At 43.6% G+C, this 18,029-nt stretch overlaps 1 protein-coding gene across 4 annotated transcripts in view; it reads right to left on the bottom strand.

Annotated features, from left to right (window-relative positions):
• Positions 1-18,029, bottom strand: part of dock9b (dedicator of cytokinesis 9b) — a 41,204-nt gene that overhangs the window by 6,708 nt on the left and 16,467 nt on the right. For 2 of the 4 annotated variants that reach the window (XM_063877726.1, XM_063877725.1), the window contains exons 3-40: positions 16,937-17,026; positions 15,526-15,608; positions 14,145-14,214; positions 13,523-13,618; positions 12,425-12,559; positions 11,985-12,159; positions 11,628-11,683; positions 11,037-11,111; positions 10,800-10,940; positions 9,715-10,050; positions 9,551-9,633; positions 9,037-9,159; positions 8,876-8,955; positions 8,598-8,785; positions 8,019-8,084; positions 7,681-7,773; positions 7,274-7,385; positions 7,000-7,118; positions 6,233-6,319; positions 6,069-6,158; positions 5,836-5,951; positions 5,533-5,602; positions 5,317-5,442; positions 5,018-5,089; positions 4,791-4,937; positions 4,520-4,603; positions 4,317-4,428; positions 4,027-4,205; positions 3,835-3,942; positions 3,589-3,700; positions 3,358-3,488; positions 2,197-2,311; positions 2,033-2,099; positions 1,828-1,875; positions 1,247-1,383; positions 749-864; positions 529-666; positions 87-269 (exon numbers count right to left, since the gene is read on the bottom strand). In XM_063877726.1, coding sequence (XP_063733796.1) covers positions 87-269; positions 529-666; positions 749-864; positions 1,247-1,383; positions 1,828-1,875; positions 2,033-2,099; positions 2,197-2,311; positions 3,358-3,488; positions 3,589-3,700; positions 3,835-3,942; positions 4,027-4,205; positions 4,317-4,428; positions 4,520-4,603; positions 4,791-4,937; positions 5,018-5,089; positions 5,317-5,442; positions 5,533-5,602; positions 5,836-5,951; positions 6,069-6,158; positions 6,233-6,319; positions 7,000-7,118; positions 7,274-7,385; positions 7,681-7,773; positions 8,019-8,084; positions 8,598-8,785; positions 8,876-8,955; positions 9,037-9,159; positions 9,551-9,633; positions 9,715-10,050; positions 10,800-10,940; positions 11,037-11,111; positions 11,628-11,683; positions 11,985-12,159; positions 12,425-12,559; positions 13,523-13,618; positions 14,145-14,214; positions 15,526-15,608; positions 16,937-17,026 — 4,359 coding nt within the window. The remainder of the gene's footprint in view (positions 1-86; positions 270-528; positions 667-748; positions 865-1,246; positions 1,384-1,827; positions 1,876-2,032; positions 2,100-2,196; positions 2,312-3,357; positions 3,489-3,588; positions 3,701-3,834; positions 3,943-4,026; positions 4,206-4,316; positions 4,429-4,519; positions 4,604-4,790; positions 4,938-5,017; positions 5,090-5,316; positions 5,443-5,532; positions 5,603-5,835; positions 5,952-6,068; positions 6,159-6,232; positions 6,320-6,999; positions 7,119-7,273; positions 7,386-7,680; positions 7,774-8,018; positions 8,085-8,597; positions 8,786-8,875; positions 8,956-9,036; positions 9,160-9,550; positions 9,634-9,714; positions 10,051-10,799; positions 10,941-11,036; positions 11,112-11,627; positions 11,684-11,984; positions 12,160-12,424; positions 12,560-13,522; positions 13,619-14,144; positions 14,215-15,525; positions 15,609-16,936; positions 17,027-18,029) is intronic. The other 2 variants (XM_063877727.1, XM_063877728.1) reach the window with 1 other exon arrangement.

Raw genomic sequence — 18,029 nt, 5'->3', positions numbered from 1 at the left:
GAACAATCAAATCATTATTACACTGATGCATGACCCAAAAAAAACTAAAGGCGTTGTGCAAACAGGAATAACATATTCACACTAACCTGCAGGTGGGTCCGGACAAAAGACTTGCGTCCCGTGTAGTCGAAGTTGCTCTTCATGAGGAAGTAGAGCAGATGTGCGGCGTCGCTGCGGATGGAGCTCAGCTTGGAGTTGCAGCACTTAAGGATTTCGTAACAAAGAGAGGCACACATGTCGGCCCGGCCGTCAAAGAAGGTGCAGGGGAACTGGAGGACACGAGGGGGAGAATAATGGAAAATAGATTTTAGCAATCAGTGTAAAACTCCACACAGAGTTCATTATAGAGCACAGATTGTCTAGTGATGTTCAAGAGATTTTAGTCCCCTTATATAAACATGTTATCATCAAAACCAACAAACCGTTGTCCAGAATATTGGCCACATTACAAAATGCTGGTAGCAGTGGTTGGAGAGTTTAATTTATGAGATTTAAATGGGGGATGGTTGAACAGAAGGTGATGGTCACCTTGTAGATGAAGGTCCTGAGGGAGGTGAAGACCTGTTTGAGGGCGGCCTCAGACTGAGGGATCTGCAGGAAGCAGAGATGGACCTGGAACACCTTCTTCATCAGGGGGTTGTGACCCAGATCGGAATTGAGCTGAGTCTGAGGACACAGCAGAATGTGACCCATGTGATAAAGATCCAACATGACTTTTGTTTTGGACTTTTGTCAGGATAGTTAATACCTTGAATCCCATGATGAAGATGCTGAGCGTGTCCAGCACAGTGAGACACACCTCTGTGGACACGTTGGCCTCCAGCAGACACTGGCTGCTCACGTCGGCCTCTGTGTGAGAGTACACTGCACAGAGAGCTCAGGGTCACTGTGAGAGATATCACTTTATCACAGCAATAAATACACGGCACATCGTCTGATTGATGATGCTGTTAATCAGTCCTGATAAATACATTTGGGAAGAACTCATATTGGCACGAATATGGAACGAGATAAGCTGTGGCATTGTTGTTGCACTGCTGACCGACTGCCACTTTACTGTGTCAGTAAAGGTCACGGAGCATCCCAATAGAATAAGATATCACAACATTTAAGAAAGACATATTTTTTCCTATGAGATCTTAAAAAGATTCTACTGGAAAAGTGAGTTTTTCTGATGAAGCAGTGTGTTTGTGATGTCTGTGACTAAACTGTCCTCTTAAAACGAGGCTGGGACAGCAAGGCTTACTGTTGTTGAAGGTGTGAGCGTTCTCCAGAGTTCCCAGCTGCTGAAGGCGGGCGTGCAGGATCCCCGCCCTGTTACGGGACACAGGCAGAGTCAGAGACTTCCTGTCTGGAGCTACAGGCCCCATCCCCTCATGGCTCCTGTTGGTACGAGAGAAACACCATTACCGCTATGTTTGGATGTCACAGAAAGAGACACTAAAAAAAACACAAATAAAAATAGGTGAATAGCAAAAGAACCGAGCACAGCAGATAAATTAATAGCTATATTGTAATGTTTAAAATGCAAAAACAAACGGCAGCATCATGCATTTAATTAGGCAACATGAGAAAAAAACACAGCAATGCCTTACCCATGCAGGAGGGGCCTGGGGCCGCGACATTTACCACTAAGCAACTTGCCACCAGTGTTACAGAAAAGAGAACAAACCAAAAGCAAGGGGTTAAAAGATTCAGTCGTTTTTGTAAGTCTGCGAATGGGTGTCAGTCATACAATGGCACAGAGGAGGAACAGTCAGTTCAAGAATGAATCCAGAACTTTAGTGTTGAATTAGATATGAGACATCATTTCCTTCAACACTGTACCTGACGATGAATCTCTTCCCCATGTATCTGAACTGATGAAGGCACACTCTGCAGGGGGCAAAAAATGGGGCACAGTCAGAGATTATTAATATGTTGAAGACCTGGAAATCATTTAACATTCTGAAACAGGAAGTCTGTAGTGTTGTCCCCAAAAAGCTCTCTTTCACTCAGCTGCACAATATCATACAAAGGTTGTCAAACTTACTCTATCAATGTGAAGAAGTCCATGAGTTCTAAGGGAGCTGCTTTGTTCCAGTATGCAAAAAGTGCCTCTGAGGTGATAAAATGCAAAGGCAGGATTACTATGAACAGGTTATCCTTATGAACTTGTGTTAATACCCAAAACAAAGACTGACACAGGTGTCCTACCCTCTGACATGCTCTTGAGGATGTGCAGAAAGCCAATGAGCAGGTTTTTGATCTCGTCCCGGTCCAGTTTGTCACAGCGCAGCACACTGCTGCCCAGAGTGGACACACACTGGTTCTGAAGTAGAGAATAAATGAAAAAGTTATTGGGCGGCAGAGTTGGAGAATAAATCTTTAGAGATAAAGAATGTGACTCAAACAACCCAAACTTCTGAGAGGAGAAATGTCAAGTATTTTCCTGAGAGGGGCAAAGTACACAAGAGCAAAGAAAGCACATGTACTGCAGCAGCTTTGTGACATCCGCTGAGAAAACACATTTACGGCTTCTAAAGAAATAATTGAAAAAAGGCTTTGAGTCCGCTCAGCTCCGCGATGACAAAAGCACACACACTCCCTGAAGTGGGACACTCAGGAGTGGAGAATGTTGGGAGGATTTTGGGCGAATTGTATAACTACGACCATGGTATGTTTTGGTTCCTTAGCTGACAAAAGAAACACCAATTCAGTAAACGATTACAAATCAATGTCCTGTACAATTGTAGCCAAAATGCTCAGAGGTCACACAGGTCAAACTGAATACTTGTATGGGTATGTTTTCCTCATGATTTCCATCCACCCTCTGCCCTGCAGCTTGTTTGTCACTGTCCTGCAGCGGGTCAGGCGGGGGCACAGAGAGCAGGGAGAAGTCCATGGTGACCCGCTTGGTCGCACGGGTCAGAGGGGGAACTCTGCCCTCGGGTTCCAGGGGTAGAGGGGGCACGTTCACAGAGTGCCTCCTGGTAAATCTCTCCTTTTGGTGGGGTGGGAAAGTTACAGAGCAAGGAGAAGGGGAGTGGGAGCTCTGGAGGAGGGGGAGGGAGGACGTCCAAGAGTGAAGAGAGATCACATTTACGGGAGGGCTTTGCAGAGTTTAATCAAGGGTTTTTTAAGAAGGACTGTATGAGGTTCTAATACACAGTCAGTGTATTTCCTACACTGGATGGCCGTATGCTTGGCCCAAGTTTTGATAAACAGACCGAGAGCAGGATGCTACGTTATGCTAAGCTCTATCAGCTTAGTCGTATGCTATATTTTGAATATCTGATTTTCTTCGACCATCAGAAATACTTCATGATAACACTTATAGGCTATTAATTATAGCCTATCGTTCAAATGCTCCTGTACCTTCTCCAGGGAGTTGGTCTTGTCGCTGCTTTTGTCCAGCAGACTGTTCCCAGAGTCGGTGGAGACCAGAGAGCCTCTGGAGTCTGCATGGTGAACTGAGCTCACGTTGGGAGTGGAGCTGTGGGGGGAGGCTGTACAAAAGGTATGTTACATGTCAGCAGATTGGATAAAAATCTACATTTTATAGTTTGTGCTCTGACTCAATGGTGCTATAGTGGAGTGAGGATGTACCTGTTCCAGAGATGACTCCAAACACATCTTTGTGGAGAGCATTTTCTATGCAGTTCCCAGGTTTCTGAGGGGTCACCATAGAATGAGGTACCAGAGAGTCCTCCCTGGCATTCTGAGACAGAGAAAGATAGAGTCATCAGGTTTATCTCTAGAATTGGAATCACTTAGCTAACATTAACCAAGTCATTATTGTTGTGAAGATCAGGTCTTGCTGTTCACGTTCCCACCACTAAGTGTCAGGCTTACACTGTGGTTGCTGAGGACGGCTGATTCCTTGATGTCCAGTCTGTAGACGTTCTCTTGGAGCAGACCAAACAGGGGGAGGTAGAGAGTGGCAAGTCTGGCCTGCTGGTTCTGCAATGACCCAGTAAGTGTTCGTGACTCATACTGTATCCTGAGTAATGAGGACACATTTTAAAACATTGCAGGGAAGCTCACTTTTGCAGCATAGCGGTCGTCGAACGTGTGTTTGATCATCAGCCCCTTTAGCACCTGGATGGCGATCTGACGGATCTCTCGGAACTCCTGAAGAGCCCCACCCACCTCCCTCAGCAGCAGCCCCACCAGGAAGTGGTTTCGACAGAAGTCATCCGTCAGAGAATAGTCCAGCTGGAGATCTGTAGAGGGCATTGATCAGCAGATTCAAATTAAAGATCACAGGATGAAGAGAGAACAAGCTGCATATAAACTGCCATCAACTTATATTAAAGGGACATTGAGTCATTCACCTTGGAACCTTTGAATTCTGCCTTTTCCAAAGGGCATGGGCAGATTGAGGGGGACATAATGCTCATGGTTGCAGACGACCCGCAGGAACTCGAACTTGAATTCATACAAAGTCTGACAGGAACACAAAAGGAAACATGTTAGGGAAGCTTAGCCTTAACTACATGATTCTTGACTTTAATAAAAGCATTAAAGATAATCTAACCTTTGGGTCTCCAGGCATGAAACAGTTCATGTAGTTGTTGATCTGCTTGAATACGAAGCCTCTGTCCATGAAGGTGAAGCAGCGCTAAGTGGAAAGGATGATTATAAATGACATTTTCTTTAAAGTTTAATTTGTATTCATGTATATCAGGTAAGTCAAGGAAAGTGAGCAATCTTTGGTGACATTCTCAAGCGTAACCTTAACCAAAGGGCAATGTTTTAAGACAAATTTACACATCACACGCATTGCAGGCTTTGGGAGGGCTGCCAACCTTGATGAACACTGCCAGGCTGTGATTGGCATTGCGAGCCGCGTCCAGGTTGTCCTTGTATTTCTGTGTGATGTGTGGCATCAGCATATTCACCAGAGTCTCCACCGCATGGTGGAAGGACGCTGAAAAACGTTGGATCCTGGCGAGCTGAAGCAAAAAGAGGGAGAGGATTTAGGCTTGGGGGAAAGAGGTTAAATCTAAGCTGAGACGAGGAAAAGTAGACCTACCTTAACCTTACCGCTCTCTATGAGATAATGAGCCATTGATTTCACCAGAGCTTCAAAGAAGTACCACGAGTACTGCAACAAAAAAGAGAGTTATGCAAGGAAAACCAACAAGTAATGTAGATTACAAAGAGATTCGAGTCAGTAAAAAAGCAAGAAAGCAATAGCAAGTAAAAGCCAGCTAGTTTCTATTATTATTTAATATGTGCATTTAAGGTATGTTATGGTTTTGGTCAATCGTTTCCCAGGGTGTAATATTCTCAAAAGAAATGCTTAGGCTTTAGTTGAGTAAAAGCTGTTACCTTGAGCAGCTTGTTGCTGGTCAGGAAGTCTGTGGAGGGCTTGAGAATGGCTGTCATGGCTTTAGCTAGCTCCTCATGGACTGTTTTCACATTGGTGGAGGAGTAAGACTCCGGCTTGAACACAAACTGAGAGGAGAGAGAGGGATACAAATCAGAAAAATACAAATATATAGTGTGCATCCATATGATCGGTATAGAAATAATGAGAGACTGCACCTTGATATAAGATCTCAGGTAATGTTCGAGCCCTTCCTCATGGCACTGTGCTACAACATGAACCATCACCCTGAAGAGAAATGGATAATGACATAGAAATATAAAGGAAGAAGACAGAAGAGGAGCAAGCCAAAGACAGGGATTACTTTTATTCATTCTAAGGCTCTAACACCTCCTTTACACACTGCCTACAGAGCTTCAAAGACTAGTCCCACACACAGCTGAGGTTTATGGAGTGTGCGAGCCATAGGTGAGTTGAAGCTGCTGGAAACAAGGTAGTGTGTGTATGTGTGTGTGTCTTGCCTAGTCATATTGACAGCCACGTCCTCATGTGTGGCTCTGGTTAGGACGCAGAACAGCTGGTTGAGGATGGTGGGCAGAAAGTTGACCATCACGTGACCCTCCATCGCATGGAGACTCTAAAAGAAATTGATTAAATGTAGGCTCTGGTTTTCATCGTCCCTTTCATGCCAGATGACAAGACTGTATTTGATGAGACATGAAAAAGGGTGTGTTCCGCTGTTTTCCTGGAATACCTTCAGGTATTTCACCAGCTCTCCCTCTGAAGCTTGTTCTGACATCTCCATGATCTGACAGTGGTGGAAGAAGTTGTGCAAATGCTGATCCTAAAGGAAATATATCATGTTAGATGATGTTTGCATCAACGAGCAAGGGATATAAATGGATATCATGCGCATACCTGAGTGTAAACTGTGGAAACAAGATGAGTCGCCAATTTGAACAGAGGCTTTCCGCCGTCTACCCATTTGATCTCCGAGCCAGAGTGCTGTAATGACAAGTGGGAGATAATGGAAGAACAGGATACTGAATAAAAGCTGTGTTGATTTGAAATGCTAAGGCATGGAGCAATCAGTGACAGATATTTTGTAAAATAGGAAGACAAGCTGTTTTGCCATATGGCTGCAGCATAATACAGACAGACAGAATAAGTATTTCATGCGTTTACTTTTCAAACAGATGTCCTACCAAGCCATTTTCAGTTAGCAGTTCAGTGAGTAATATGGGTTTTGCACAATAAGCCACTTTTATTGTGTTTTCCTTATTGCATTATTATAAAGGAGTCATTGCATATAAAGTCAAGTGAACATTGAATAAGCCATAGTCATTAACAATGTTTATACACTAACACTAGTGACATAGAATTAAATATATAAAACATGTAGGAAAAATTATGTAAACCTTGTAAAAACCCAGCAGTTTCAGCCCTTCAATAAAAAAATACATAATGGGAAAATTTTGAAATCCATTACAGGATAATACTACCAGGAAAATACTACCTAGTAAACAACATGGCTCTGAAGCACCTACATCATTAACTGATCAATGATATAATAAGCAGCATTCAATGACTTGCCATACACAAAAAGAAAGACAGGAAATCAAATATTCCTAGGGACTCATAACTCTTTAAAAATAATCAGATGTTGATCATACTCCTTTCCTCACCTTGTTGATCCCATCCTGGGAGCCCAGGTACCCAGCGGGCAGATTGGCAGCCACTGGCAGCAGCTGTTCATTCATGATGACTCTGCCATCCCTCAGCAGAGGCAGCCATGCTGAACCCACTGTGAGTAGAGCAGGTACAGACTCATTTTCAAACATCCATCACAAGCATGCCAGCGTCAAACTGCTCTGCCTACATTATGCACCCCAGATATTTGCATGAATTCATTCTTTTGTGTTTATAAAAATACCCGCTGGTGTTTTTCTCTACACCTACCTGGAGCCTCCACCAGGTCTTTCTTCTTGCTGTTGCTGTCACAGCTAACGTGATAGAAGGTGAAGAGAAGGTGGTGCTTCTCATGCAGCTGAGTAGGCAGCTCTATCTTTATCTGAAGGAGAGAAAAACACAGATTCCTGGGGTTGGGTCCCGAATATAGATGGATCTTTGTTCAGGAGAATGAAAGAGAACAATGCCATTCCCACTGAGGATTCAATGGTGAACTGAAATATGCCTAAACAATATGAGAGAAGGTGAGAGGTACTTCCTTACTTGAAACACACTGCGTTCAAAAGGAATATTGAGCACATGTCATAGATTCCCTCCATTAATGGTTTAAGCTATGAATAAAAATATTTCAGATGCATTACGTTAATAAAAATATCTGAATATCAGCACAGACATACCTCATCATAGAACTCAGGGTTCTGCTGATGGTGCAGGACGGTGGCATACGCCTGCTTGGTGAATAGAGGACCTCCAGGATGACCGTAGATGCACTGCAGGAGATTCAAAAAGAGGAAGATGACAGGGAGAGAGAAAACAGTGCATGTGCTTTAACGTATATTAACACTCCGAAGTCATCCCTCTAAACCAAGACATAAGGTTCCTAAGTTGAGTAATTTAATTAAAAATCCTTTAATAAAAAGAGGAAAAAGTACAAAGTCAAGATCAACAAGTCTGGTGCAAGTGTTTCTTATCCAAAGTCATCTTACTGAAGTTTGACTAAGGTCCATGAACGCACCTTCACTGGCTGGGCTTCATCCTCATCAGAATCCTTGAATTCAATGCAAACTGCAATATTCCTAGCCTGCAGAAAGGAAAGTTAAAATCACGCAGATCATAAAACAAAGAACCAGTTCCAAGATTTCCTTGTTTGCCCTGGGGACAGTTTTTGCCAGACACTTTTTCTACTGTGCCGTTTCAGATGCCCATTAGCGTCTACAAAGAGACGGAAAGTATTTCAGGCAAAGGATTGCCAGCTCTCACTTAAAATAAAAGAGGGCAGAGAGACAGATGGGGAGAGAAGGCGGCTTGGTTTTCCTATATGGAGCTGACCTAGTGAAAACACCAGCCCTGCATTAATGTATTAATCAGAAGCTGCTGCTCTGCGTAAGGATAATTCTATCCAGCTCTGCCGCTTGGCTCAAAAAGCCCGAGGCAGATGCCAGTTGTCTCGCAGGCTAAACAGCAACATAATACAACGATGATAACAGAATGCAGGCCAAGCAGTTGCTTTCAAAAGGTCATGTTTGGGTCCCAACATATAAAAGCTTGTTCAAATGATTTTTGGATCATTTTCATGCGTCCATACCGCTCTTACCTTAGCAAAGGATTTCTGTCCGTCATATTTCAGGTGTTTCGGGTACACGTAGAGGTGGTTTTTATAGATGGTGAATGGCTGGGAGCACTTAGCGATGCAGGGCACAAACTCCTCCACCTCCAGGAGAGCGCCGCCATTCCCGTTGCCTTCAAAGTTCTTCACAGGGATGTAGGAGGAGGTGACGCAATCTGCAGGCAGGAGATGAGAGATGTCACTGGGTTCAAGGTTTGTGTCTGACTAGAGAATTAAAAGTGTTTTGTTATATTTAAAAGGTTTACTTGTTACATCCGGAGCCACGCTGTCAATAGTTACATCTAGGTTCCCTAAGAGCACGGGGAGTTTGGACATTTTCTCTGGTCTGTTGGGAAAACAGATATAGAAACAGTGAGATGTTTCAAATCAGTTCTAGTGATATCTTGAAGAGAGAGGGAAGACATACTTTCTGAAGTCAGTCAGTAGTTTGAACATGTCCTCGTCTGACAGCTTGCTGCTGTCCTGTCTGTAAAGTGCTGAGAAGCGAGAGCTTTTGTCCAAAGTTCCTGATGCATCTTTGAACACAGGCCTGCAGAGAGGGAGGAGGGAGAAAAACATTGAATCTGGAGAAACATTTCAGTTCTACACCAGTGGTTTGAAAGATTTGAGTCTCACAGCAGGCTTTACTTTGACAGTTTCCCCTCAGTTTGTATGCAGCAGTCTAAATCTGTACCACTGTGTGCTATTATGGCACAGGAGAATAAGTCCCCCTTGACTTTTGTAAGTTTCCTCGACTGCAAAGAATCTGTCATTGTTTAATGCTGCGTGGTCCAAGAAAACCATTACCAGGAGTATACTGGTTATTCTTAGGCCAAAACTAAGATTATTGAAGGTCATTTCAAATCTAGATCAGCCAAACCATGCAGTGAAAATGAAGCAATAGGATCTTTTTAAGGTGTACAGTAAGGGTGGTTTCATACCTTGCAGCCCAGGCAAACGGCATCCTGTACTGTCCCAGTCTGCTGCAGGCCGTCTTAGCATTCTTCAGCACCTTTTGAGCCATCTACAAGTAGGGGCAACAATTAATTTTTGGAGATAACTTGGGCACATTGTTTACAGCCACAGCCCTGTCATCTCTGCTAACCTTGGCGGAGTCTGAGCTCTTCGTGTAAGGTTCAGTGCAGTGGGTGATCCCCCCCTGCAGGACCTTCTCAATCCTGGCCACTAAGAAGATCTCAGGATGGGGGCACGTGACTGAGAAGACCCCCTGTCTGGGGTACTGTAGAGAGTCCACTGGGAGCCCACTGGTGTGTCTGAGAGGGCCATCGCTGCTTCCATTGATGTGCAAGTCCTGCTTGTTACCTGAACCTGATGTCATCTGTCTGACCAGAGGGTGGTTGAGATCCACGTGGAAGTCTGCCGAGATCTTTCTACTGTTCTGGACGTCGAAGAGCGACAGGACCACGTAGAAAGGCTCCACCTTTGATGGAAGGGATGGAGGAAAATAATTCAATTATGGAAGAAAGAGCAACAGCTTAAGAGGAAACCCATTCTTCCTAATGCACTTCTCATTTTCCATCCAGTCAAAATGTACCATTGATGTAATTCATCTTCCCATTCACTGCTTTTCCATTACACAAACCCATTTGTGTGTGTGTGTGTGTGTGTGTGTGTGTGTGTGTGTGTGTGTGTGTGTGTGTGTGTGTGTGTGTGTGTGTGTGTGTGTGTGTGTGTGTGTGTGTGTGTGTGTGTGTGTGTGTTCTGAGGAGCTAATAGCTGTGGTTTCCCAGCTGAGTGCTGAGTGTAGAAGGATTCCTCCTCCCACAGAGTGAGAGAGAGAGAGAGAGAGAGAGACCTTGGATAGTGACGGCAGGAAACCAGCCTCAGACTGGCGCTAATGCGCGGTGGGAGGCCCAGGCTGGTTGCCATGGTAGCGGCTGTTTCCTCATGCCAATTACACAAATTCTGACAAAGCCTGGCCAAGTGGGCGATCTGAACCGCCTGTGATCTCATTAGGACCTCGCACTCATTTGGTAACTGACGTTTCGTGCAATTATGCTGTGTCATACCTGCATGCAATCAGGTAGGATGAACGTTGATCTAAATCTATATTGAGTGGTGTAATGTAACAACGTACATTTAAACATCTATTTTACACTCATAGTGACAAGCTACTTTGCATACAAACACACATAATATTCGTATATGTTATGAGGAAGAGAAACATACATTAGTTGTGGGTCCCTCTTCATTCTCTGCCACGCAGCCCTGCAGGTTGAAGGACAGGTCGTGACAGCTGACCAGGACTCTCTTCCCAAACTTCTCTTCAAACTGCCGCACGTCAGGCTCAATGCCAGAGAAGTCCAGTTTCTATAGGACGAGGAGGAGATGTTTTGTATTGGCAGAATTGGTGATTAATTCAGTAAATAACAGCACTGGCTGTGAAGCTAGTGAGAGCTTCCTCACCTGAGTGTCAGGGTCCAGAGTGAACAGCTTCAGACGAGCTTCACTCCTCATTTTGGACTCAATGTCTCTGGCAGTCTGTTAAATAAAGCAAAACAAAGTGAACAACAGTTTGTTATTTGAAAAGGAAAGGGATAGGAATGATCATGCTGTCCATATCATAGTCCTGGTTTGGGTTGACAGTATGGATTTGGTAATAATTCTCGTGGCTTTGTCATGTTAAACGATGTTCAAATATTGCTTGGTGCAGCTTTATGCTGAATTGGTAATATAATCAAGCTAGTGTCTTTTAGAGTTTGTTTTCTGACTGCCACATTCCTCTCCTCTTTAACACCAGAGCTGGCCTCATCTGGCCTCTGCATTTGGAGACAGTTCACACTATAGCAGATGTTTGCTTGGTTAGCACCAACAGGAAAGCTGGTTACAGGAAATACAGCTACTGCACTGAACGCAGAGCCGCTACAGTTCAGACTGCTTCCAAGTGTGCTCACATGGCACTTTCAGACATTCTACAGTGTGTGGACTGATCCATATGGTGTGTGCAACCAGAGGGCGGGATTCAACATGTGACCACAGATGCAGAAAGCAGGCTACCTGAAAGCTGTCTTGAAAACTTCCGGAGGAGAGGTCTGCTTTTCCGAGCTCCTCATCTGGAGGAAAGATCAACATGAGCGGATGCAATTACATAACAACATAATGATGTGTTGGCCTCTATGAGGGGAAAAGGAGAATTACACAAGGAAAACAATAAATAAGAAAGATGTTTATTAAGAGTGCTTTTCAGGGGAAACATCCTAGAGATAACTTACTTCCATGCGGTACAGGGGAATAGATTAAGCCTGAGGTGCATTGAGCATCAACAGACACAAACCGTGAGGCACATAAACAGAAATAATTAAGCTGCTAAGACAGGCAAACAAGATGTCAAAGAGATAAATTAAAAGAGCACACCGTCATGCAGGTCTCCGTTCCTCTTCTCCTGCATGGCCTGCTCGAAGCTGCTGTGCAGGATCTTGTTGAGCGTGCCGATCCACTCCTCCATCTCCGCCTCGCTGTCCGCAGCCAGCAGGAACGTGCTCTTATCCTGCATCTTCAGCTCAAAGGCGAACCGGCGCACTTTGCTGTTCTGGAAGGACACAGAGGCATATGTTGATTTCATACAGTCCATTTTTAAGACATTTCAGCCGTTTAGAGTCAGACTTTCTACAAGAAGATTAACCTTTGTGATAGACAGCCCTCTCCGGAAAAATATGTATGCATAGATCGGGATAACAATAAATAAAAAATATCAACTTTGTTGCATAAAATAGTGGCTTTTATTTCAGCTTTAGGCATAAAAGGGTTAAGAATGCACACTTTAATTTTATACAACTTTACTTAAGAACCTTTACCTGAACCACCCCCATGCATGAGTCCAGGAAGATGGTTCCTTTGGGGTCCTTGGAGGTGTTCTCATCCTTATAGAAGTTGAGGTTGTAGGATCCGTCCCCCAGCTGGGCCAGATGGAAGTACCTCCTCTTGAAGGACTGGAGGATAAAAACAGAGGACGTTGACATCCCAAACGGCCTCTCTCTCTCTAAAAATACCACAAGGGTGGAGATGGGGCATGGGAAAGCTCAAGGGTAAAATGACAAAGTGCCTCAAGTTATGGGTAAGCAATAGCTATTTATAGTTCCACATGTGCAGAGAAAAAGTCACATAGACTGGAGGAAATCCAAAGGTTGTATTTAAATTGATCAAATTAAACTGCACACCTAGTATTAAAGAAAAGGCAACAGGCTTTCTAATATTGAAGGGATACTTCGACAGCGAAATGATCAAAAGGAGCAATATGCAATTCTCCTTGAGTAAACGTTGCAGATTGTTTTGGGTGAGCTCTGGAGGCAGTAATTATGTAGTTAATGAACGTTCACCAAACATACTTTCTTGTTGTTGTTATTTTGTAATGCCTTAGGGAGATTTTCTGAAGTGGGGTTATACAGTATGAGCTACAGCAGGAAGCTAAGCACTGCACTGCTGTGGATAAGGGAGACATATTTAAACACCATGAAAACCTTAAATAGGGAGGTTCTGAAGAAGTCACGTTGAATAAAAAGCAAACTATCCCTTTAACATGTGTTTCATCAGGGTAATGCTTGATCAATACATTGTAAATCGTAATTAAAGTAGACACAGGTATTCTTGTATTTCCAATAAGTTGTTGGACTTAATCTGAGGAACAGACTTAATAGATTATTGGCTTTCTTTAAAATGTTGAAACTATGAAGCTCCTTTAGAGACTAAACACATTACACCACATGTTTCCAAAGGCTTGGTTGTACTCCTTGTGCTGAGTAACTTCATGTGTGAAATCAATATAGCGCCCCTTTAGCCAGCCTGCCTTTCAACTGTGTGCTAACATGCGAATCATCATCACTATAGAAAATCCCTGCAGTCTCTACTAACAGTAAGAGAAGGGGCTTTGAAAGGCTGTTAGAGCTGTTACCCACCCGCATGGTAACACTGATGGCACTGTTCATGTTGCCTTTGTACAGCCAGCCGTGTTTAGACACTCCTCCCTTCTGAGATCCCAGAGAGGCTGTGTCCTGCAGGAGGAAGTACACACACAACACACATTACGGATGTAGGCTACCATTAAAGGGAAATAAACAGAGGTAATATTACATGTATTTACACACTGGGAGGAGAGGCTTCATTGACTTTCCGTCCTTCATTAAGATTTAGATCAACGCTGCACTCCTCTAATCTCAGGGGATTTCAGCCGTGACGCCGTGTACATCAAAGGTCACTGGCCTTCAGTTAAATCAATGCATGAAGCGAGGTAATTAATGGGGTTATTCGGCCCTTAAAATCCTGGATGTCAGATATTCTGGGAAACTGCGACAAGCACAGAACGAGAAACAAAACCTCTAAAGGTCGGCTTGTAATAAAAGAGTGGAATTAAATAAGTGAATAACATATTGAGGTAGATATTCAATATAATGTGTGTGATCTATTGCCCAATTTCTGAGTGAGCTGGGTTTGGTGAGGCCTAGAGAAAAGTTGCCTAAAGAGCAGAAGGGAATCTGAGAAGACTATGGGACAGAGATGGTTTAGGATTGGTGAATTTACCTCGTCTTTTTCCACATCTTCATCCACCTCAAACAGGTGAGCTGCCAGTTTCTCTGGTCTTGACACTTTGCTGAAAGTACAGGAAAAGTACAAGTCAGACCCTGGTACCACAGGGACTCGCATGTCCTTCAAAAGGATTGATGTTAGTCATCAAAGCCCTTTTCAAACATGCACTGTGCTCTGCTCTAACATTAAGGAGCTGTGTGTGAGAAGGAAAGTGACATTTACTGCCTAAATTGTCAGACAAATTCAAGAGACTTTGTTGTTTATGACCAAATTACGAAATGGCTAGGAAAACATGGTGTGACGGCGTCATGTTGTGATCCGCAAACTAAACCAAATGTTCAGTAAGTGAGAATGATTCCCACATGGATCATTTCCTGATGTTGGCTAGTTCATATGAGGATAATGCTTTTAGGAATGATCATATAACAGCATTTAAGGGACAGTTTATTTTGGGAAAAAACTGTGTTCTGATTTCAAGTTAAAAGGTCTCAGGAAGAGAGGGATAAAGATCAGAGTTCTTAGATCTAGAGAGCCCTTTGGCATCTGCGACCTAGACCAAAGAAAGCCCCATGTCTATTTCATGCAGAAGCAAAAACAATCATAATAAGATGTTGTTTGAAGGTCAGAAAAGGGTCAAAACTGTTTCCAAATCTTGACTGTGTATCTTGAAGAAATATACACATATGTCTCTGAATCTAAAAAGCGCAAAACGCTTATTGTTTTCAGTTCTCCTCAGAAGTGCTTCTTCTTTTACAGGAAGTAGCCCGAGTGCTGCAGCTGCTACTCTAAGTGCAGCTCAAACCCCAGAAGGAGCGTTGACTTTTGACCTTTACAAGACCCAGCTTGCTCAGGGGAGCTACCAGCATAAACAGAGTCAAGGTCAAGGCCGGGGCTTGTCTACTTTTCACTCCAGGATGTTTTAAAACCTGAAACACAACATCTGTAAAGGGCATTCCTGTCCTTAAGGAAAGTCGCACCACCAAGGACACACACTTTGATGCATTGTGGGATTTCCCTTGGGATTTAATGATATCCATCGACGGCAGTCCCAGAATAGCTGTACTTATCTTTGCTAGAAAAAACAGAGGAAGCCTCTATTGTAGTTGTGGAAGAGCTTGCAGCCTCCAAGACACATGTTTCCGTGTTTCTTAAACATCCACTGGGCCGTAAACAAAGGGCAGAGGGCTAAAGAAGACTATTAGCTCCACAAAACATGCATTTAGGGATATAAAACAATAGAGAAAACAACAGAATGTGATCAGTAAGCGGATTCAGTTACTTACTGATCACATCTCCCTCAATGCAACTGAACAGTTACTCTGTGCTGCACCTATTTTATAGTATGTAAAGGTAAAGCTGCAACACACACACTCACTTTGGGAGCTGGCGGAAGTCTCCAGAATACTCCTCATACTTGTAGTTGACCACATGCCAGTCAGACTTGTAGGTTTGGATACACTGCAGAGACACAAAGCGAAAAGGTCATTTCAACAGAGCAAATTAAGACGAGTACTAACATACAGGGTCCAGACAGGGGGAGGCTCGGGTTTCTTAAACATCCTGGGAAAATTACATTTCTATCCAACGACTCTTCAGTGAGAACGGACTCAGTTGCTTTTAAGGTAGACTTTACGATTGTAGGAGCTTTAGGTAAGACTTCTCCAATGCAATAAATCCACCTTAAGGGCGGTGAAAATAAGGGGGTAATGGGGTAAGAGGGGAACAATTATACATTTTTAAATAAATAGCAGACAATCAAGACAGAAAATGATCTTTGTAGACAAAAAGTAACAACATTTCTGGCCATTTTTGCCAACAAATAATGACAAAACCCACAATTTATTTAAGCTCAGAAGGTCAAAAACAGCCAGGATGTCTGAGAAAATGGTCCACACCCTCTGGCTCAACTGAGTCGTTTTCCTCCACTTTATGTGTGACGCAATAGGGTAACAATGGGCAATAATATGGGCCTGCAACACATCTTCTTTTAGAGCTCAGGTTGTTCCTACATGCTGGTTTAAAGCTCATGAACACACCCATGTCGAACTTCCCAGCTCGGAAAAGCATGTGATTGCGTGGTTGTCCTCTGGCGTGATGTAGGTCTGTGCTCTCTGAGTGTCTTTCTGGTCCAATATGTGTTAAAATAAACATGTTGACGGAGGCAAAGGGTCACTATAAAGTGGAAAAATCCATCCAGCGAACAGTCCATCTGCATGAGGCCTCACAGCGACTCCAGATGTAGGTATGATGTAATTCCTGGCTGCAGCCAGGGGGGACTATCCCCTATCAGGCTCTATCAGGACCCCGACCAACCCCAGCACCCTGAAACAACATGACATGCACCTCCACTGAACTGTGGACTCCATCTGTAGCCGAAAACATGTGAGGGTGGAGAACACAAATCCTGTTCATGATGTCATTTAAAGGCTAACAGAAACAATTTAGACATGCAAAGTATCAGATTCCCCTTGTCTCTAAATCATGTGAACACTTCTCTTCTTCGCTTCCTCTGAAATGTAATCTGCTTTATTCGTGCATCATAAACACATCAGGATTAATCGCTGGCTGGATTCAAGTCTGAGCTCCAGTATCTGACTCAGGCTATGAGAGCCAGTTAACTGGACAGAGGTGAAGCACCTGTGTTTGGGGGAAAGAAGAGAAAACCTGGCTTTGCTCCAAACAAAAGGATAGAGCCGGGCTTCAGTCACGACAGAGAGGGCGAGGATTTGGCCGAGGGATAAAGGACGGTCAAAGCAGGCTTACGTCCAGGTGTGTATTAGTTTTACCTCTTGGACAAACAGTGAGTGAGCTTCTTTCTCCGCAGTCTCTGGCACGGTGGAGAACAGAGTCCTACCCTGGCGCTTCAGGGTGGAGATCTGAGGAGAGAGATGGAGAAGCAGGCATGAAAACAGACCGATGGAGGACACTGGCACACAGACCCATCCTGCTGCTGTTTATTCAGAGGAGCACATTCATTTCCTGCTTTGGTGTTGTTTGGTGTTGAGTTTACTGCCTCTCATGACTTTATGAAATGTTATTGATCCTCATAGGGAACTTGTCTTTGTGTTTCCCTCAAAGGAAGACCTCTGCTCAAGGACACTTCAGCAGAAATGCTACTTACTACGCCTCTCTGATTCCTTTTAATGTCACTAATATCGGTCTCAATTTCAAATTTAAAGATACAAATCTTTTTGAGTCATATTACTAATCATAAACTAATCTCTGAAACAAATGGGAACAGAAGAGATGAAAGGAGCTGGTATTTTTAATCCTTGGAGTTGCTCAAAGTAAAAAGAGAGTGTTCTGCAGTCAGTATTATTCCACTCATTATTCATCCTGCTGGCCTTATTGGACAGACACAGCAGAGAGAGGAGAGCGGGGATCCATAGCTGAGCAGCAAGAGGCGCCCCGGGCATCGAGACTGTTGGCTGGCATGTCTTGCTCCCACTTAGTGTTCTGCTTTTCCATTCAAACCACAGAGATGAGAAGGAAACAGTGGCACAATGACCTAGTTTTGTCATAAATCTCCTTTTCAAGCATATACACATGCCCTCATTTGTCCCTTTCACTCCAGCAAAGGCTTTCAGAGACTTGTCAGTAGCCCAAACTGAGATTATTCGGTTAGGACATATGAGCTTATTAACATTTATAATGCGTCATACGTGAGGAAAATGTTGACAAATCAAATTTATGTGAAGCTGGAAGAGACCTTGAGCTTTCTCTGTTTGCTTCCATATTTCAACAATGCATTCAAGTATTGAACTTTTAGTTTAATTTGAAGCAAGAAAGAAAGGACTCCTCAAAGTCCATCTTCAGTTTTGATTTTGGACAGACAGGATGAGAGGGGGCTGGGGCCCACGTTGGTGATCATCAAAACTA

Source organism: Eleginops maclovinus, chromosome 24, assembly GCF_036324505.1.
Source record: "Eleginops maclovinus isolate JMC-PN-2008 ecotype Puerto Natales chromosome 24, JC_Emac_rtc_rv5, whole genome shotgun sequence".
In the NCBI taxonomy this organism is placed as follows: domain Eukaryota; kingdom Metazoa; phylum Chordata; class Actinopteri; order Perciformes; family Eleginopidae; genus Eleginops; species Eleginops maclovinus.
The sequence above is the reverse complement of the archived record's forward strand: the minus strand, read 5'-3'. Positions and strand labels throughout refer to the sequence as shown.